Here is a 22,068-nt window from a genome sequence, read left to right on the forward strand (position 1 = left end):
GCTGGATTCAGATATCAACTAAATTAGAATATATTCTAAGGTTAGATAGTTCCAACTTTGTTTTTCTTGTACAGATTCCAAAAGTTTTGAATCCGGTCGTGTTAGAAGAGACCACCATTACTGTCCAAAGATTTGTCCTCCTCCATTCCCAGCAAGAATGTTTGTTGGAATGGGTTGTTTGTGGCGTTGGCTTCCTCGTAGCTTTTGTACATGCTCTGTGAAAATTCAGTGTTTTTCATATGAATTTATACTTATATAAGTCGTGAATCATTAAATTAATACATGATAACAATATTATGAGTGATCTAACAACTAAAATTCATAATTTAAGTGGGTACAAACTCATATGCCCGGCATCATCGACTCCTATACAGTGGTGGTAAGAAAAAAGTATTCTCCAAATAAATGAAAGACACCCATTCTTGACATTGCATATGTTCAAAAAATTTGATCCTATTTTCTCCTATAAATTATAGTTGCTAAAGATAATGAAACCCCGCTTCTTACTTATGCAGTATATACCAAATTTCCTCTGTAGTTTACTTGGCCACAAAATTCTGTTATTGCCTTTTAGTCAACCCATAGAAGTAGGGTCTTAAATAATTCTAATTATTATTCTAGGTCGTTATTAGCAAGTTCAAAATATTGTGTTTGAATTTGATTTCATTATTAATATAATCGATTTCAAAAATAATTTTTAAATATATCAAATATAAATCGAGTTCGAGTAATTTGTTACTTTTAAGTATACTATATCATTTTTACACTAATCTAATCGGAATTCAAAAGTTTACCTACCAAAAAATTTTGTTCAAGTGAAGTTGTTAAATTTAACAAATTCAATTAAAATAAGATTTTATCAATTAATTTTAATTAAGTATCAAATAATTTAACTTATTCTAAAAAGATGATGAATGATGAAGTTGAAGCATCAACATGTGAATAACACATTCAAATTCAATCAAGAAAGTGGGGAGTGCGTGATACCATACTTGCCGAGCTTGTTTCAAGCCATAGAGTGCTGTGCAAAATCTGCAAACATGAGAAGGATAGTTCTTATCAACTCAAGAATGATCATATTGCTATAATTATTATATATTCAGATATCAACTCAAGAAAAATATTCTAAACTTGGTTTAAATATATTAATTATCATATTATAATTTATACTATTACTATTGTACTATTATAAAGAAAGAAAGTGGCGCGGACACAAAGTGACAATTTTTGTACATGTGCCTCAATTTTTTTGTAATTGAAAAATACATAAGATAATTATTTTATTTAACTTTTTATACGACATGCCACAGCTGCTAGTTATTGTACAAGTGTACCAAGAAAATGATTAGAACGTAAACAAAGGCAATTATTTCTTGATCGGAGAAAATATTGTCCAATTTACTTGTAGTCAACTCATGGCCGTGGAAAATTTCAATCAAGAATCGACTCCCCACCCTTAGAAATCTTTCATCCATATTATATGCGAAGTGATTACAATAACATATTTCTAAATTTTCATAGCACTGACTTGGTCATTGAAGACGAACTGATCTGTTGGTACTTGCAGGTTGTTAATGTAAAGAAAAGAAGAACACAAGAGAAGCTGCAATTATCAATGGAGATTCCGGCATGGTGGTGGTTCTCCTTCTGGGCTCTTATCAGCATCACATTTTTACATCTTGGATTCTATGCTCTGGACAAAGCAGATCTCTCTCGCTCAGTTTCCCCGGTCGTTATGTCTCTCTTCAAGCATTCTCTAGCCGTTTCCTGCTGCCATTCATCCAGCTACGCCCTCATATTTCGTCCACAGTCGAAGCTCACAATCGAATTACGGTATCTCTGGGTGCTTTACGGAGGCCTTCCGTTTCTCCTTTTGAGCGATAAAGATGGAATAATTATATGGGGTTGCTTGCTATGGGCCATGATTAAGTTCTCCGCCTGGCCATTTCGTTTTCCAGAGTTGAGTTTTTTCGCCGACAGGTTTTCCCTGTTTCTGTTATATACGTTTTTCCACAGTGATTTTTTTCCGTGGATGTGTTTCCCAGTCTCCACCTTCGTTAACTTCTTCCTCGTACCTTTCGGAGGATACTATTTGACCCGGGAACAAAAGGCTGGAATTCGCATTCACATGGCCGTCGAATCATCGCTGTATCTAGTCCGTGGCAATAGCACTAAATTCTTCCCTGTTTTGGTGCTTCTCATTTCGCTTTTCACTTCCGCCCTTTGGGCTGCGCTTTTAGGGCTGGACCCTCTCTCCTGTGTTTCCGGGGATCCGTTGTCGGGGGATGTACGCTTCCAAAACTTGCTCTCCCTGGCTGGAAAAAGGTTGACGGATACTTTCCGGGTCTTGAAGGAGAAGAAAACATGGAAATTCATTGAGTTTGCAGTTGGGATTGTGGGCACCGCTCTTTTCCAGAATTTCTTCAGACTAACGTCGTTCAGTCAGGTGGAAGCGTTCTTCTACTTGGCGGTTGTGTGGGTGGCAAACCTCGCCCTGCTCGGCGTTTCCTGTGATTTCGGGGTTTTCAATTTTCTACTGGGGAACGTGATCGTGGGTTGTATGGTGAGTGAGTTGGGGCTTCGTCGGGGCACTACCTGGCTTGCGTGCGGTGCTTCTCTTCTTCTATTTGGTCTGCGCCTCAAGCTGGAGTCACTGAGATTTCTGGACAGTGGAGGAGAACATGCCGGAGTTAGCTTACCATTTGTGGATAGAGGAGGGGAACTAGCCAGAGTTATTTCACCAATTGTGGACAGAAGAGGAGATGAAGCCAAAGTTATTTTATGGTAAAACTGAAGAAGAAGAAATTTGCTGGATTCAGACATCTAAGGTTAGTTTAGATCAGTTAGTTTCAACTTTGTTCTAAATCCAGGTAGTGTTAGAACAGACCACTATAACTATCTTGGGATTTTTATTTTTTATTTTTGTGGAAGACGCTAATTTGACTAAATCGAAAAGACATGATCATTCTGAAGTTGGCCTAGAATCTACTATAAGAAAAGCTTCTACATGTATTTTCTTAATGAAATAACTGAATCAAATAATGATAATTAATTCAGTTAGGTGGGATATATTATTTATTTCGTTAAAAAGACTATGCCTGACTTTTTGAATTTTCATATTATTGGCAGTTTGGAGTATCTCACTATATAGTATTTGAGGAATAGGTGAAGAATTTGAGTAAAATTTTTAAAAATCAATAAAAGTAGTTTTGAGAATGATGCATGTTTTAATAAAACATACTTTGAGGGTAAAATGAAAGTATTGGGTGACAGCGGTCGGTACGCATCCAGATCAGCCCTAGCCGATTCGAGAGTATCGAACGATACCAAATATTTCTAAAATTATTATAATATATCAACGATATTATTCAATGTTATCCGATATTATTGCGTATATAATAATTATCACTATAATCTGATATTATTGATAATAATATCGAATAATATCGCTAATCACATGAAAATAATACACAATCTGAATAAATGAGCTAGAAATTTGAAAATTTCCAAGATCAAATCAAAGCGTCTTTCCACTGCGGAAGCTATTTTATCAGCGCGAGGTGTAGAAATGTCTTATGTGTGTTAAGTTGAGAAATGGCCAAGATAACTTTACAGAGTGAGACGCAGTAACTACTCAACTAATCTACCGACTCACCTGCCAACTCAAAATTGAAAATTAAGAAAAAAAAAAAAACAAAAGAGAAAACGTTGACCCAAGTTTATAAATAAATAGAAATGCGGTGCGTGGTCATCTTCTTTCCTTAATTTGTTGAAAAATTTTAGTTCCAACCCGATTTGATTAAATAGAATCAATTATGACGAATCACATAGTACATATATCGCACTTGCTTTCTAATTAATCAGATTTACACAAACTTGATCTGAATTAGAATTTTTCCAATTTGCTTCTCTCCTTCTTTAGCTTCTTTATAATATAGATACAAAACTGAATCAGATAGCCGTATTTCAATAAATCAATTACATGGCTTATAAAAGAGCGCGAAATGAGAAGAGGAGTTGAGCGAAACACAGAGCATGCGTTCGCTGATTGTCATATCCATAATTTTGCATAAATTATTAACAATTATGTAATTATATTTTGTGTGTTTATATCTTGTTATTGTGTATTTGTAGAAATTTGCACAAGAAGAACAAGCGAAGAAAAATTGAGCACAGGAAGCCATGGGGATTTTCTATCCTCTGTTCTCTAAAATATCTGCAAAAACTTGTACGGAGAAGAAGAAAGAAAACGTTAAAATACTGGCCCAACTTTGAACTATGTGTATACTTTATGATGTAAATTGTATTTAACCCTTAAAAATATGAAAGTGCGCATTGTTGCAAATAGGAAGCCCGGCCCGTAGCTTCTCAATTTATATGTCTCACAAGAATTGGTCTCAACATCCGGTTTCCTTTTAGTTTAAGAAAAATAGACGACCAAGTGAGGGACAAGAAGTTGCAGTGATGGAGATCCCGGTTCTTCTCGTTCTGGTCACTTATCAGCATCACATTCTTGCATCTCGGATTCTACGCTCTGGACAAAACAGATCTCATCAACTCGGTTCCCTCCGTCGTTATGTCTCTTTTCAAGCATTCTCTAGCCATTTCTTGCTGCCGTTCATCCAGCTGTGCTCTCATTTTTCGTTCACTGCCGAGGCTCTCCATAGAAGGACGCTATTTCTGGGTGATATGGGGAGGTGTTGAGATTCTCTTATACAGAACGGAGCTCGGTGATACTATTTTATGGGTACTCTTGCTAAGGCCCGTGATCACTAAGTTCTTGGCTTGGCTACTTCGTTTTCGTCCGGAGTCCAAGGTGTTTGACCTTGACAGACTTTTCCCGATCATGTTTATCACGGTTTTACGGTGAATTCTTCCCTTTGGTGTATTATTTCCCAGGCTTCACCTTGATTAACCTCATCTTCATCGATAACCTTGGAAACGATTTGACGCGGGAACAAAAAGCCGGAATCGGCGTCCATATGGCCGTCGAATCGTCACTATTTCTATTCAGCACTAAACTCTCCCCTATGTTAGGGCTTGTCGTTTCGTTTTTCACTTCTGCCTTCTGGCATCGCTTTCCGGGCCGTACACTTTCATCTGTGTTTCTTGGAATCCGTAGTCGGGGTCGAAAGCTCTCGGGAACTGCTGGCAATGGCTGGAAACAAACTGAAGCAGACTTACTCCAACTTGAAGGAGAAGAATACAGCGAAATTCATTGAATTTGCAGTGGGGGATGTGGGCACTGTTCATTTCCAGTATTTTTTCAGCTAACGACGTTCAGTCAGGTGGCGGCGTTCTTGTACTTGGCGGTGGCGTGGATGGCCAACCTCGCCTTGCTCGGCGTTTCCTGTGATCTCGGGGTCTTCAATTTTCTGCTCTTGAACGTGATCGTGGGTTGTATGGAGAGTCATTTCGGACTCCAGGGTGCAACTTGGCTTGCTTTTGGTGCTTCTCTTGTTCTGTTCGGTTTGCGTCTGAAGATGGAGTCCCTGACATTTCTGAACTGAGAAGAACAAACCCAAGTTGTTTTATGGTAAAGCTGAAGTTTAATAATTGCTGGACTCAGATATTAAATTCAAGAAAATATTCCAAGCTTAGTAGTTAGTTTAGATCACCAATTTGGAACAAAATTTTTTACTCAAAATCAAGTTCTCTTAGTATACGCGACAAATATATTATATTTATTATATAATTAGTTTAAATTCGATCAAAACTCAATTTGAGTTAAAATTTCTCCTTCCAACTTTTCTTTTTCATCTTCAGATTTCAAATACTTTTGATCCCAAATGGTGCAAGAAGAAGAGACTAGAATTATTGTAGAAAGGTTTAATTTAGATGGTATGCTTTGAACTGATTGAATATCCTATTGCAATTCATATTTCTTTTACATATATATATGCCACGTTTGTAAAATTTTTCCTTAGATAATATTAATGATCTAACTTTATACACGTAATATATGTACAGAAAATGAAATATAAGATACAATAAGAATTGTAATAAAAAAAAAAAATTCAATTGGATGCTCTGAATGTATGTGTTTGTTATTGCTCTTGTTACTTTGTTTAAATTGTATATTTATCATAGGAGTATTTTGAATCAATTGAATCTTGCTTTGAATTAAAATTTATCGCAATGGGTGTTTCATAAGAATACATATGTAGTGATAATTTAGCTTATTTATTTTAATCTTGTAAAAATAAGAAAATATTGAGATAATGTTGTTTTAAGAATTCGTAAAAATAATGAAAGCTGTTATGGTAAATAATGACTTGTTCCAAAGTCGTCATTTAATTTGTTTATTGCTACGACGACTTAAGGTTAATTTTTTAATTTTTCTTTTATACATTAAGTTGTTGAGGTAATATCAAGTTTCTTCTTATTCTTTTTTTTTTTTTTAAAAAAATGAATTAACGAACTTATATTTTTTTAATTAGTAAAAATTTTACTAACAAATCTCTTAAAAAGCTCTTAGATTTGAAATCCAATTTTAATATTTATAAATAAATTCTAATAATTATATATTTTTGGCCAATGACATTTGATAGAGTACATATTATTTAATAACAAAAAGTAAAATTTACAACCTTGACTGCCACGTCATTTAAATTCATCGAAAATCTAATTTAGGTGTTGACATGACTCATGAAATGAAATTTTTTTGACAAATCAGGCAAAAAAAACTATAATTTTTATAATTTTTAAAATTATAAGATCAAATTACAAATTTTAATTTGAACATAACTGAAATTGTCACCGCTCTAACTTAGATGACTTAAATTGCAATTTTTTCATATATTTCTCACCATCAAATATATTCAAACTAAGACTCCATCATGACTTTGAGGTTTTCAACATTATTTGAAGTAATATTTTAAAAATGGGAGAAAATTGATTGGATAATTGGGTTTGGCCGAAATTGAATTAGTTATATGATAAGTATAATATATTTATCATGTGATTAATTGTATATTTTAAGAAAAATGATAAATTACATGACAAGTGTATCATATTTGATGTGTAATAGATTTACTTCACCCAAATTGGGTTAGAATATTTTTTTGATTTTAATAAATTGAACATAAAAAATCAATATATACATCTAATTACATATTAATAATAATAATACCAGAATTTGGCTGAATTCAACGTAATAAACATGTCAACCATATTTGTTGGAATCCCATTTCTCAGATGATTCCTCCAAATTGTTTGCTGTATGTAATAAAATCTCAGTCCGTCGTCGACTCCCAAATTGAACAGAGAAAGCAAGAAAGAAGTACAAAGAAATGGAGATTCCAAGATGGTCGTATTTCTTGTTTTGGGCCACTATTGGCGTTGTCTTCTCAAGACTAGGGTTTAATGCTTTAGATAAAACAGAGCTCTCGAACGCCGTCCCCCCGCCGGTTCTCTCTTTCTTCAAGCACTCTCTTGCTATCTCTACCGCCTATTCATCCATCCATGCTTTCCTATTTTCTCCACCGCGGAAGCCCATCAACAAATGGATCCTGTTATATGCTGTCATAATCTGGATCGTTATCTATTACCCTGGTAGATTTCAATTTTGGTACTTCTGGGTTTTCACATTGTATAACTTGAGTAGTTTCTTTCTCTTGATTTGCATTCATCGATTAGTCTCCACTCAGGAAGGTCCTGACCACAAAACCGCATTGATAGCTCACTTGGCTGTCGGATCATCAATGCTATTAGTCGGCGACAGGAAAAAGTTCCTCCCCTGTGCCGTTTCCAGCATTGCGCTTCTCATATCTGTCCCGTGCTTGGCTATGTCCGAGAACGAAACCTTTCATAAACTGATGCGGTTGGTCGCCAGGGCGAACACCGTTGTGTTGAGTTTGAAGGAGAAGAGCGGGAAATTGACTGAATTTGCAGTTGGAATGGTGGGCACGATTCTTTTCCAGAACTTCTTCAGGTTAACCTCGTTCAATCATGTCGTCGCGTTCCTTTACTTTGCAGTGGGCTGGCTTGCCAATCTTGCACTGCTTCGGCCCTCTGATGACCTGGGGATCTTCAATTTTTTGCTGAGCAATGTGGTTGTGGGGTGCACGGTGAGTCAGTTCGGGCTCCGGCCTACAACTTGGCTTGTGTATGGTGGTTCTATTCTCCTCTTCGGTTTGCGTCTCAAGATCCAGGCGCTGACCCTCGTTGATAATGGTGAAGAAGATCAAGTTATTGTGTTGTAAAGTTGAAGTTTCTAGTTATGTTCCATGCGAGTAGGAGTTTCTTCATGCAACTTACAATAGGAATGGAGCCACCTCAACTTAAATGTTGTCTTTGGCCTGTGATAGGGATAAAGTGGTGGGTTGAACGATATACCAGTGATCCTTCTGGTCTAATATGACGAAACATACACATTCGGAGAGTTTGGTTGTAGGTATAGGTTTGCGTTTTCTAGAGGCTAGTTCATATTTAATCAGTTTTTTATTTTCTTAGGGTAAATTAAAAATTACAGAAAATTGATTTACATCCCATAACTTAATTCATTTCGATTTTAGTTCTATTATTTTACCACTCAACAGGTTCGGTCCCACAAGTAAAAAAGATTGCAATTTACGTCCATCTTCCTCTGCCATCATCAGCTTACACCTTCATTCAACAGGTAAAGATTCAGGGCGACTAATTCTACACAGATGGAACGACTTTGCGGATCCTGCGGAGGATTCCTTGCAAGAAATGCTACCAGCTGCTGCCCAGAAGAAGGAAAACACATCATTTCTTGAAGAAGAGGAGAGGGAAGTTGATACGATTAATGTTCAGGTACTGGGAGAATTCTATTCCAGAGGGAAAATTAGTCGAGCTGGCGGAGGATATTGGGAGTAAGGTAAAAAGCTGATTGAATTTGCAATTGGATGGTAGACACTATTCTTTTCCAGAATTATAGCTTCTGAAAAACTGTTGGTCTATCGCGTGTCGTGGGTAAATTTTAACTCAGATTGGATTTGGTCGCATCTAAATTAATTATATGACAAATACGTTCAGAAAAAGTGACCAATCACATAACAATTATATCATACTTGCTCTGTGATTTATTTAATTAGATTGGACCTGATTTGGGTAATTTTACGGTGTAGTGTAGTAGTCTGAAAACGATTTCGTTGATGTTATGCACAGACTACAGGGAGATCTAGTCAACAATTAACAAAATCGCGTATGTATATTCTAAAGTCAAAGTTCTTGATGATTGAACGGATTATCTTAATACAACGCGTGAATCTTCATCAATACTCAACCATGTTACCCCATGTCAACCATAGTACCCTGAATCCCATTTCCCAGTTGTTTCCTCCAATTTGTTGCAAGTATCAGTCCCTCATGGAACTCCATCTGACCCCAAGAAAGCAAGAAAAAGAAACAAAAAAATGGAGATTCCAGCATGGGCGTATTACTTCATCTGGGCTACCATCGGCGTCGTCTCCTCAAGACTAGGATTCAATGCTTTAGACAAAATAGACCTCTCGAACTCTATCTCCCCACTGGTTCTTTCTATCTTCAAGCACTCTCTAGCTGTCTCCGCCTGCTACTCATCCATCCACCCTTTCCTGTTTTCTCCACCCTTGAAGCCCATCAGCAAATGTGTCATTCTTTTCACTATCATAATTTGGATCACAATCTATTACCCTGGTGCATCTCTCCCATTATGGTATTTCTTGATGTTCACCTGGTATAACTTCATCTGTTTCTGTTTCGCCATGTTTGATCCAAGACTACCCTCCACCTTAATCGGCTCCGGGTGCAAATCCGCATTTATCGTCCACTTAGTTGTCGGATCATCAATGGTCTTAGTCGGCGACCAGAAAAAATTCTTCCGTTGTTCCGTCCCCAGCATTGTGCTTCTCTTATCCTTCTCCTGCCTGGCCACGTCCGAGAGCGAAACCTTTCATAAACTGCTGTCGCTAGCCACCAGGGCGAGCGGCATTCTGTCGAGGTTGAAGGAGAGGAATAGGGAGTTCATTGAATTTGCAGTTGGGATGGTGGGCACTATTCTTTTCCAGAACTTCTTCAAATTAACGTCGTTCAATCATGTCGTCGCGTTTCTCTACTTCACTGTGACCTGGCTGGCTAATCTTGCGCTGGTTCGTCCTTCCGATGATCACGGGATTTTTGGTTTTCTGCTGACCAATGTGATCGTGGGGTGTACGGTGAGTCAGTTCGGGCTCCGGGGCACTACATGGCTTGTGTACGGCGCTTCTCTTCTCCTCTTCGGTCTGCGTGTCAAGATCCAGGCACTGCCCCTGGTTTTTAATGATAGAGAACAACAGGTTATTGTGTGGTCAAATTGGGAGTGAAGGAACTTTTTGGATGAGTGTAGCCTATTTTTAGAAGGATAAATTCTAATTTAAATTGTGTTGGGTTAACTATTATAATATATTTGTTGTACGATTAAAAAAAATGATCAAATATATAGTAAATGTATCATACTTGTTATGTAATTAATTTGATTCGATCAAATCTAATTTGAGTAAGATTTAATGAAATAAAAAACAAAAAAGTCTGTGAAGGTAAACAATGTGCCCAACATCAGTAAAATATGAAATATGTTTAGAAAGATATATATTTAATTACATTGCGTCAATTGAATACTTTTGTGTACATATAGTTTCACAACTTAATTTTCTTTCTAGATAACATCATTTTATTTTACTCACAATTATATACTAATATACTATGTTTTTAATCTGAATAAAATTATTTATTTTTAACTAACATATCCAAGCTGTATCATACCCTTTTTCTTAAATTGTTTTATATTTTTATATCTGAATCCCTCGTGTTCGTATTCGTGTTCATACAACATAATTTGCAGACTCAAGAGCAAAGGTTGGTTTTTTTCATAGAAGAATCAAAATTGATTTTCCAACTTATTAATTATTGTAAAGTCTACACGTTGAAAAGAGGCCAGTGGGCTGGACCAAAACAAACTATCGTGCACTGCCAATGCAAAGGCCCAGCAAAATCTCATACTGGATTTTTTGCCTAAAAGGGCATAACGCCGCAATCTGGGCTATACCAAGGGCACACACCCAATGTGTTCTATTTCTCTACCTTAATAATTGTGAAAATAGTAATGGATTACGTGCTAATTACGAATCAATGATGATCGCGTAATTCATATATGTACCATATCGTATTCAAATCTCTATAATTGTATTGATTTGGGTTGGGGATTGAGGTCACTTTCAACATATTTTAGATGAAGTATGAAATTTGATAAAATAAGAGATTGTTAGATTTATTGGGAGGTTCGTAGCTAAAATTTTCAATACTTAAGTCAGTTTGAGATCAAATAAGATATTTAATGTTGTTTATTTTGTAATAAAGTGTCACTTGTTATAAATAGAATGCAATGAATATTTATAGGACTAAATGCACCAACTTACATAATTCATGTATCATAATCTTCAGTCAAGAGCTATCAGGGAATCTACGTCCATTGTCCTAGGTCCATTCGAGTTGTTCATAGGAGCGAGTTGGGTTGAATGACCCAATCCAGAGGATGGGAACATGGTTCTTGTACCTTTGAGATATTTTATCCCTTAAAGAGGGATATTTATATCGTTTAGTAAGTATTCGAGATATATTCCTATCATGTCTTTATACTAATATATATGGAAGGCCTTTTTCTTCATAAATAACGATTATGACTCTGCGAAACCAATTTTATTGCTATGTTGATAATACTCCTAAGTTTATTTTTTTTGCTTTGTTGCTTTTTTTATCTTTCCTTCTTTCTTTTATTATTTTATTTTTAAAAATATAATGTGTTGGTTTATATATATATTTCCTTATTCATGATATATTTTAAAATATGAAATATTATTTATTATGTGCATGCCGGAACGGCTAGTTTTAAGAATCAAAACCCTAAATAAAATTATGTCTTGAACGATTCAATTTCTTGAACAAACGATATTACAAATTTTTTTAAAGAGAATCTTGTTTGAAAATATCCCGTAAATTATTAACAAATCTACGTATAGAAAACTGTAGAAGACAACACAAGTATTTTGACTGCAAGGACAACATTGGAAGGGCTTGTTTTTCTAATGTCGTCTCGATCTTTCTCCATTTAGAGTCTTAGGATTTTAACAATTAAGCTTTCTCCATTTAGAAGTCTGAATTTAAAAAAATAAATAAGTAAATAACAAAAGTTCCAAGAATTACATGATTTCTTTTCTTTTTTGAAGTGTAAGTATATAATTAAATTAGATTAAATGCAATTTACTTTAATGTGATATATGAAGTGCGCAAAAAATCTCAAAAAAAAAAAGAATTAGTAAATTATTCCCTATATTTTAAAAAATTAACAAATACCCCCTACTAATAATTCATTTTTCAAAATTTAGAGAGTAATTTGTTAATTTTTTTATTACAGAAGATTTTTATCGATTTATCATATTACATAGAAGTAAATTATATTTTCTCTTAGTTAAATTAATATTTTAATAAATTAAGCGATATATCGATTCATTCAATAAATACTCTAATTAAAAATAATGAACCACAAATTTACAACCTGTAGGTTGCCGGACAAATGGGGCGAAATTTTACTTTGGAAAATATTCTTGGACGAATTTCATTCCACCCACTCAAATATATTGAATTGTTTAACTTTGCAAACTTATTTATGTTTATTTTTCTCTCTCTTCTCCACAAAATACAATAAAATAGTCAAAAAACGAATCCAAATACTATGTTAGTCTTCATACGAATTTTAATTTTTTCAGTGGACGTAGTCCCATTCGATATTCAACAAACGTATTTTTGTGTTTTTTTCGAACAAATTGCTGTTCGGATATAAAAGCCAGTGGGATGGGTTTAGAGAGGAGGGTCAGGAGTCGCATCAAACGGGCTTATAATTGACATGGAGTTGGATGTGACAACTAAGGCTCGTGCAATGTCCAATGATGAGCTTTATTAGCAAAATCAAAGAATTCCACCTCAGCCCACTTCTTGACATGGAATGTCCAAATTCCAGAAAAAATGAAACCCATTGGTCAGCTAAATTGGCAGGCGGGTTGAAGGCGATGGTAACCTAAAATTCCAATTGAGAAAGAACTAACAAGAAGCTGCTTTCCAGTTCAAGAACAATTAAGCACTAACACTCTCCAATTCAAACACATCATCTATATATCCACTTTTAATGGCCGCAGAAGTTTACACACGCATCAAGTTTAGTAATAAAGTCGGGGTATCTTTAATAATTCTCAGACAGGATGGATAATATACTTTTTTGAAATATTTGAAAATAATATGAAAAATACAATAATTTTAGAGAAAGAATATATTAATAACATTATACTATGTTTGAAGTAATATAATTCATGGCAGTTATACCGAAAAAAACATGATAAAGTATTTTTGGACAAAAGGACGAAAAAAGCCAAGTTCGATAGATTTTCGGACAACCTATATATATAATTTTTTATATGGCAAAAAGATTATAAAGTTAAGTGATATCTTTTATTTTTCTCAAATAATTAGGGGGGGGGGGGGGGGAGGAAAAAACTTTAGTTTAGTGGCATCTTTATTTAATTTCAAAGGTTTGAGTATTAGATATATATAATATTTGGAAGAGGCACATAGACGATGCTTTTAATGTGTTTTTATTAAGAAAAATAATTAAAGCAGGTTAATACATTAAAAATTATGCTTTTAATTTTTGTATAATTAATAAAGCAAAATAATTGAGTGAATGACAACTTTCCATGCTGAGAAAGTAACAAACTTTACCTCGAATATATTAAGGTTTTTAAGGGCCATTGAAATTGCAAGAAGACAGACAAGATCATCCAGAAAATCTCATATTATCACCCTTCGTGCCCGTAAGTCCGCTGGACGCATAATTGCCTCTAAGCCCACCAGCACCTAGCACACTTTAATATTAGACTATGAACAATTTTACCAAAAAAGAAATCAGATGAATGCATTTGATTTTTTTAGCTAAAAATTATCATTCGTTCATTTAATTTATCAATTCTTGGTTCACGTCCGATGATTTTATCCCAATCATTCCTATTTTAAAATATAATATGATCAATGAGCGATTTTTGTATTCTAAAAATGACTGTTACAAAGTTTAGATAGTGACTTTTATATGTGTAGCACTTTGCCGAACAAATTCGAAGGTAGTTCTCAAGATGTCGTAATGTGACTTAGCTTAGCCGGTCAGTAATTGGTGTGTGATTGACATGTGTTCTTTTTTAAAATTAATTTATATAAGTTACATAAAATTGTAATTTTAAAAGCCCGTCGACCAAAGGGTTTCAAGATTCTAATACATGGCTCATATGGGTTCAGGAGATGGCTCTGACTAATGCACCACAGTTTTGTTGCGCTGATGATTTCAAGTGTTCACATACTCATGGCATGGGAAATTCTAGACCGGACATAAACCTGAATCAATCATAGTGCAATACACGTGGAGTGTGATTGATTTACAGTTCAAGAGAAGTGATCAATCACATAACAAGCATATCACACTTACTTTGTAATTAATTTGGAATTACCGAACTTGATCTTAACAAGATTTTCTTTTCCTTCGTTGGACACAGAATCTTCTCCACATGAATCAAAAGATTGTAAAATAATAACTCGTTCTAAAATAATATTTGATAAATGCCGTTGACTTATTTAACAAGTTTGTCGAATATCTACTTTATGGATTCTTGATCCACGTGAGGTATATAACACATCACACATCTTTCTTCAGTTTTCAATCCATGAGCAAGATCAATACCCGTTAAAATTTCGGACATCAATGTTCGATCTAGAATTGTGTTTGGTCCGTAACTTGGAATATTCACCACCACTTGGTCTTCCGGTTTCTCCTACGCAATTGCCAAGAACAGAGACAGGCACCTGGGGTCCATCAAGAACGGAATAGCATTGATCTACCTCGAACATTCCTTGAGAAGTGATCGATCGAGATGCCGTTTTACAGATGGGAAGCTGATCAATGAATGAAGGGATAACAGCTCTTTAATTGGTGTCCAAAGGATGAGTTAGATTTGCAAGATATTAATGCAACCTTAACAAACTCGAGTATCTATACTTGGAATAATATTAGTCTTTTCCAGATATTCCTGGCTAGATACTCCCTCCTCCCTCTTAAAATGGGAACTCATATTTATTTATTATGATAAAACAAAAAATAAAAAATATAATTACCATAGTGAATATTAATTAGCCACAGCTATCCAACGGCTACTTATAGCTGCATCTTCTGGCGATACGAAAATATTAGTTAAAACTAAAAACTATTGCAAGTGTTTTAGCTATCCTGGTGAAAATTTAAGTTTTTACGTTGATTTTATTTTATCGTTATAGATAGTACTGAATTACCATGATTTTTAACTCCTAATTATTTATAATACGGGGAATGGGAAAATTACATTTTTTTGTTCAATAATTTTGGCTCTATATACTTTTACTCCTATTGATTACTTGATTCTCGAAAATAGTCCCACAACTTTAAAAAATCTCAATTTCAATCCTCCTATCAACTTCTGTTAGAAAATTGATAGAAAAAATATGTGCAAGTCATGTGACCGCTTCCCTCTATATTATATATTAAGGGAGAGCACCTCTTTAGTATCTCCCTTATTCTTGGTCTTTTTTTTTTTTTTGCTTGTTTTTTTTCTATTCACTAACTTCCATATCTCCCCACTATCTACAAGTGGCAAAACTTATATTTTTAGTTAATTTATTTTTTTTCTCCCCTCTAAATATTTTCTTTTGACATTATTTATTTTTTATCGTAATCATTTTCATAAGCATTATTTCCTACAACAAAAAGTTATAGTAAATGATATTTAATTATTTTAATTTTTTGTGCATATGCATCGAATATGTCACGTACAACTAGTAAGAAGATAACCGCCGCATAACTTGCACATAACTTTTTTTTTCTGTCAATTTCCTACGAAAAATTGGCAGGAGGATTGGGGACTATTTTGAAGAATCACGTAAGCAATGTGGCTGAAAATGTATTGAGTCTAAATTATGAGACGAGGAATAATGAAGTTTTACCACTCGGGGAAGAATTTATTTTTTCTATAGTAGATAATTAGTTTGTGTCACTATGTTTGATTTATAATTTTCCAATAGAAAATAATAATTTGAATTTTAGAATATTTGAAAAAAGAGAAAAGAATAATAATCTTTCGGGAGATGATTATGGGATGTGATTGCTCATTATTCTAAAATGAATCTAGAATATTTTGATGTAATAGATGCTTGTGGAATGGATTTGTCTACTTGAAGAAATTTCTAACACATTTAGCTCATCAACATATACATCTTTCATGCTATATTACACATATTTCCTCTACAGCTAATATGCTGTAAGAGATATTTCTTGGTTGCCCAATCGCTTACCAACATACATTTCCTACGCCAACTTTGCAATTTCACATATTGGGAAAAGAACCACTTTGTCCTTATTATTCCAACTACACAATTTTAGGACAATGTCGTCTCAGATCACTTTTTATTAGAATTTCTTATATGGCTTTTAAAAAGGGTAAATAGTCCGTTGCGGACTCAAATTTTAGTTTAGGAAGAAATTGATTAAAGGGTGAGTGAGATGACATATTTCTCCATTGTAAAAGATCGAAATTGACTATTATACTCCTTTGAAAGGTTACCTCCCAATCAATTTCCGTCAATAACGATCTGAAATGACATTGCGCAATATTCATGCAGTTGGGATGATAAATATAACTGATATGAATAAAAATAAGTTGACCTAAAAAACATCAGCCCAAGAAAGAATAGAAAACTCGAGACCTTTCACATCAACCGAACGACCTATGAAAAAGGTAGGAGTCCAGGATGTTCACAGACTTTGCCCAAAAATATGCCCCGACAAGGTGATTGGCCCGAGACCCATGCTTAGACATCTCTCCACGTGGCATATTTCTGGCTTACCAAGTCTACCTCTTAGTCAACATGGAAGGCACAAAATCAAGGGAGGTCTTCTCAAAACTCTGGACTCCTTGGCCAGAAAGACTAGCTGGTAGTTAGGAGTCCTCGCCAGTGAAGAATTCCCTTCAAATTAGAGATATACTTTCAATAACAAGATTAATGGAGGGTAAAAATATATTACTGCTTATCCAAACAACTTTTATCCACTTTTCTTGAAAATGAGGGAAACATACAGAGTCCGATTGGAAGATGACACTCCCTATAAATACAGGCTTTTTCCTCCATATGGAGTACACATTCTTGACATCTTTCTCACTCTCTGGTCGCATTCCTCACACTTCTCATACTCTCTAAGCATTCTCTAAACATTCTTTAAGTACTTTACAAGCACGTTATCATGTGTTCTTATACTTTTCACCTATTTTATTTCAACATATCTCGATTTTCAATCATATTTATTTATATTTTAGCTTCATTCAATCTCAAATCCAATACTAACTAAGGCATCAAAGAGTATTCGCCAACCAGTAACTCAATTAGACGTGGATGTCCCTAAAGCAGAAGATCAAAGGGTATTCTCTATCACTACACTGCCGCTCGCAAGAAGCCAAGGACCTCCCTCACAAGCTCATCAGGATATCCCTCCTTAATAGCTCTGGAGCAGCTACAAAAAGGCTTTCAAGACGTCCAATACCAAATTACATGAGCACCGTCGGAGGAGCAGCAGGATGTCTCCTTCAATAAAGAAATCATAGCAGATAAATTCCTCCTCAACTGAAAGGAGCCCAGCATGCCGAAATACGATGGAACCACGGACCTGCAGGAGCTCCTCTCCTTCAACTTAGAGATATATTTTTAAAACAAGATTAATGGAGGATAAGAACAGATTATGGTTTATCCAAACAACTTTTATCCACTTTTTCCAAAAAGGGAGGAAATGGGTAGAGCCCTATCGGAAGAGAACACCCCCTATAACTACAGGTTTACTCCTCCATACAGAAAACACCTTCCTGACATCTTTCTCACTCTTTGGTTGCATTTTCATACCTCTCATACTCTAGAAATCATCTTTCTCACTCTCTAACCATTCTCCAGACATTCGCTAACCACTCTACAAGCATGTATCATGTGTTCTTACACTTTTTATCAATTTTATTCATCATATCTCGATTTTCAATCATATTAATTTATTTTGTAGCTTTATTCAGTCTCAAATTCAATAATAATTTGGGCGTTGGAGTGGTAATGCTTTTTTTTTTTTAGATCTCCCTTTCAGGATTTTCATTCACTTTGGTGCAAGCCTTGACCAATTATTCATATTCATTGAATCCGTGTGTTTATTGAATGCATCAATAACAAAAAAAATAAAAAATTCTGATCGTAAAGTGGAAAAAAATAACACTTCATCAAGTGTGTTTGGTGGGGGTATAAATTAAATATCTATTGGCATATATGATAAAGTGGACTATATTTGACATTTTAGAAGAAAAAAATAAGTGAGATTATGGGGTATATATGAGTAAAATTAAACTTTTGATCACATTGAATAAGGTCTCAATACTTTTAGTACTCTACATTATGATATTTTTAAAATGATTGTAAAATTAAGAAATTCGACACATTTAATATTCTATTTTATAATTTTTTTTAATATGATCCCAAAATTAAAATTTAGTTTATTTAGTTTCGTATCCAAATTTTTAATAAATACACGACTTTGTTTACTTCACTATTTATACAACTGACGGATGCACAAATTAATTAACTATCGGATTTTGGCTGACGAGACAACTCACGTGGGGGGGATATTTCTAGAAATTCAGTGGAAGACTTTGAGCGTGTTGATCCAACACTCAAAGTCAAGATATGGCCATAAAAAAATTGGTCAAGTGAACGAGGACAATACAATTACCAACAAAAACAAAATAAATAAAATAACCACAACAAGATACGAAAATTTTGAACCCCCGAATCTGTCTTAAAATCGTATGTTTCTCAAACCTCATTTATTTCATGCAAAATGCTGACTTGAGAGACTTTATTCGGTAAACTCATTCGATTTTGATTCCAATGCCATACATATTGTGAGTCCAATTTTACGTCCAAGCTTTTCAAAATCAATATTCCTTTTAGTGCAATATAATTGACCAAATTTAGTGGCATTTTCACTATTAAAAAAAAAGGACTAGAGACCAAGAACATTAAACGATGATTTTAATATCATTACTAGTTATATACATTTAGTGATAATAATTTTTATTTTACTATAATTTTTAAATCGTAGTCTAATTTGATATAAGTAAAAAACAATTTTATTATTTAAATATAACAGTATTATATATTTGATTTTTTACAACTGTTTGAAATTGTCGATTTTCAATTTATCTTAATTTTATCAAACTTAAATATTGTAGAAATATAATGAGGGTCCACGAAATATTATTCTTATCAACTTCTGCAAACCAGAAAATAGGTTACGACTTAAGATTAGAGCAAAATTTAAACATAAACTTAATTTTAAATTCAGACATAATTAAGATAAAAAGGATTATTGACAAGTCGTAGAATCTTAGGCACGCCAATGAAATCATGTACATTGGGATGAACTCCAATAACATATATCATGGAATATTGACCAATATTCTAATTTATTAAAATTCAACTTTTTTCATTGAGACTGAAAATTAAGAATAAGGGATACCGGAAATTCTAATTTAAATTTAATTTGAAAAAATTAAATTAAAAATAAAGAAATTGTAATATATTTATTATGTGATTAGTCTTTTTTTCGTAATTGTAATACTAATCTTATTGTAAATATATTGTATTTATCATGTTATTAGTTGATCTCCGATCAATTTCAATTTAATTAAATTAAAATTTTTCAAAAATACATTCTAATATTTGTCATGTGATTAGTCTCTTTTTCGTAATTGTAATACTAATCATATTGAATTATGGCTTATCCAAGTAATTTTAATCCACTTTTTCTGAAAATGAGGGAAACGTGCATAGTGTGATTGGAAGAGGATACTCCCTATAAGTACATGCTTACTCCTCCATATGGAGAACACCTTTCTAACATCTTTCTCACTTTCTGGTTGCTTCCCTCATACCTCTCATACTCTCTAAATCATCTCTCTCTACTCTCTAAGTATTATCTAAACATTCTCTAAGCATTCTACAAGCACGTTATCACGTGTTCTTACACTCATATCTCGATTTTCAATCACATTTATTTACTTTTTAGCTCTATTCAATTTCATATCCGATACTAATTTGCATGTCGGAGTGCTAACACTTTTTTTATAGGCCCCCCTTCAAGATTTGCATTCGCTCCGGTACAAGTCTTGAACGATTGTTCATATTCACTGGATCGTGCGTTTATTAAACGCATCAATAACCAAAAAAAAAAAAATCAGATTATAAAGTGGAAAAAATAACACATCAAGTGTGTTTGATGGGGTATAAATTAAATATCTATTGGCATACATGATAAAGTGGGCTATATATGATTTTTTTAGGGGAAGAAAAAATCAATGAAATTATGGGATATATATAGGTAAAATTACACTCTTGATCACATCGAATAGGGTTCAATACTTTTAGTCCTCAGTTCTACGAGATTTTCAAAATAATTTTAAAATCAAGAATTTCAACATATTTAGTGCTCAACTCTATGAAATTTTCAAAATAAGTCCAAATTTAAAAATTTTAATTTATTTAGTTTCATCTCCAAATTTTTACTAAAAAATAAATTTCACAAACACGTGAAATATGTACACTATATTTGAATTTGTATTTTGGCCCATTTGCGAAATAGGCCAAAACATTATAAATATTTAGCTTTGTATTTTTATATTCAGTCATTACACCTTTGACTGAGTGTAAAAAACACAATGTTCTATTTTGATTCCAATGCAATGCATATTGAGTCAAATTTTACGTCCATGCTTTTCAAAATTAATATTCCTTTTGGTGCAATTCAATTAACCAAAATTAATGGTATTTTCACTATTAAAAAAAACAAAGACTACCGACCAAGAATATTAAACCACGACTTTAATATCATCACTAGTTATATACATTTAATGATAATATACTTGAACTTTAGGATCGTTCGATATTTTCGATCTTCAATTTATCTTAATTTTACCAAATTTAAATATTGTATAAATATAATCAGGGCCACGAATAATTTTGAATTCAGACATAATTAAGATCAAAAAGGTTATTGACAAGTCGTAGAATCTTAGGCACGCCAATGAAATCATGTACATTGGGATGAACTCCAGTAACATATATCATGGAATATTGACCAATATTCTAATTTATTAGAATTCAACTTTTTTCATTTGAGACTGAAAATTAAGAATAAGGGATACCGGAAATTCTAATTCAAATGTAGTTTGAACCAATTAAATTAATTAGAAAGTAAGTGTAATATATTTATTATGTGATTAGTCTCTTTTTCTTGATTATAATACTAATCATATTGTAAATTCATTATGTTTATCGTGTGATTAGTTGATCTCCGATTAAATTCAATTTAATTAAATTAAAATTTTTCAAAAGTACGTGCTAATTTTCTCCATGCAAATAGATGAATAGCGGGATTTCGATGACGACAACTCACGTTGGGGATAAATCGATTAATATTTTAGGGGTTTGAGTGTTGACCAGACAGTCAAACCCTAAGTTAATATTAACAAAAGTTGTTGTTGATGAGAATGACGACAACAGAGTACTAAAATCTTGACCTTCCAATTCTGTCTTAAAATCGTTTCTTCTCACCAAATTAAAAATAAATAAATAATTAAAACCGTTCTTCTCGAACCTCATTTGTTGCATATAGAATGTTGACTTGAGACCTGGATCCGATTTTTATTCCATTTTGATTCAAATGTCAATACATCGTGAGTCAAATTTTACGTCCATGCTTTTCAAAATATTCCTCTTTTAGTTCATCATAATAGACTAAGGGAGGGTCCGTCAGAGTTTTGATTTTCAGTCTATGATTTTAAAAAAATATATATATTTTTGAGATGTTTATGTCGTCGTTTTTACTTTTTAAAATTGTCGAAAAAGGTAATTTTAAGCAAAAGTTAGAAGAATATCGGG

The 22,068-nt window shown here is 33.6% G+C and overlaps 2 protein-coding genes across 8 annotated transcripts; both read left to right on the top strand.

Moving 5' to 3' along the window:
- The first annotated feature begins 1,409 nt into the window (after positions 1–1,409).
- Positions 1,410–5,877, top strand: LOC110012109 (uncharacterized). Of its 2 annotated transcripts, none has more exons than XM_020694325.2 (2): positions 1,410–1,487; positions 1,568–2,972. In XM_020694325.2, the coding sequence occupies exon 2, from the start codon at positions 1,616–1,618 to the stop codon at positions 2,786–2,788; it is 1,173 nt and encodes a 390-aa protein (XP_020549984.1). In that variant the 5' UTR covers positions 1,410–1,487; positions 1,568–1,615; the 3' UTR covers positions 2,789–2,972. The 2 variants fall into 2 exon arrangements, with proteins under 2 accessions (XP_020549984.1, XP_020549985.1); XM_020694326.2 differs by lacking the exon at positions 1,410–1,487 and adding an exon at positions 4,135–5,877 and having other exon boundaries at positions 1,542–2,828.
- Positions 5,878–6,596: 719 nt separating this feature from the next.
- Positions 6,597–10,389, top strand: LOC105164097 (uncharacterized). Of its 6 annotated transcripts, none has more exons than XM_088881077.1 (3): positions 6,597–8,395; positions 8,621–8,842; positions 9,133–10,389. In XM_088881077.1, exon 3 carries the CDS (start codon positions 9,381–9,383, stop codon positions 10,305–10,307), a length of 927 nt encoding a protein of 308 aa, XP_088737203.1. In that variant the 5' UTR covers positions 6,597–8,395; positions 8,621–8,842; positions 9,133–9,380; the 3' UTR covers positions 10,308–10,389. The 6 variants fall into 6 exon arrangements, with proteins under 6 accessions (XP_088737203.1, XP_088737205.1, XP_088737202.1 ...); XM_088881079.1 differs by having other exon boundaries at positions 6,597–7,554; positions 7,639–8,395; positions 8,621–10,389; XM_088881076.1 differs by having other exon boundaries at positions 8,541–10,389.
- The last annotated feature ends 11,679 nt before the right edge of the window (positions 10,390–22,068 follow it).

This window comes from Sesamum indicum, linkage group LG6, assembly GCF_026168435.1.
Source record: "Sesamum indicum cultivar Baizhima isolate 11 linkage group LG6, ASM2616843v1, whole genome shotgun sequence".
Lineage (NCBI taxonomy): Eukaryota > Viridiplantae > Streptophyta > Magnoliopsida > Lamiales > Pedaliaceae > Sesamum > Sesamum indicum.

Bases quoted from the DNA above. Each gene is read 5' to 3' on its own strand.
- LOC105164097 (XM_088881076.1), top strand. From the start codon at position 9,381: ATGGAGATTCCAGCATGGGCGTATTACTTCATCTGGGCTACCATCGGC.
- LOC110012109 (XM_020694325.2), top strand. From the start codon at position 1,616: ATGGAGATTCCGGCATGGTGGTGGTTCTCCTTCTGGGCTCTTATCAGC.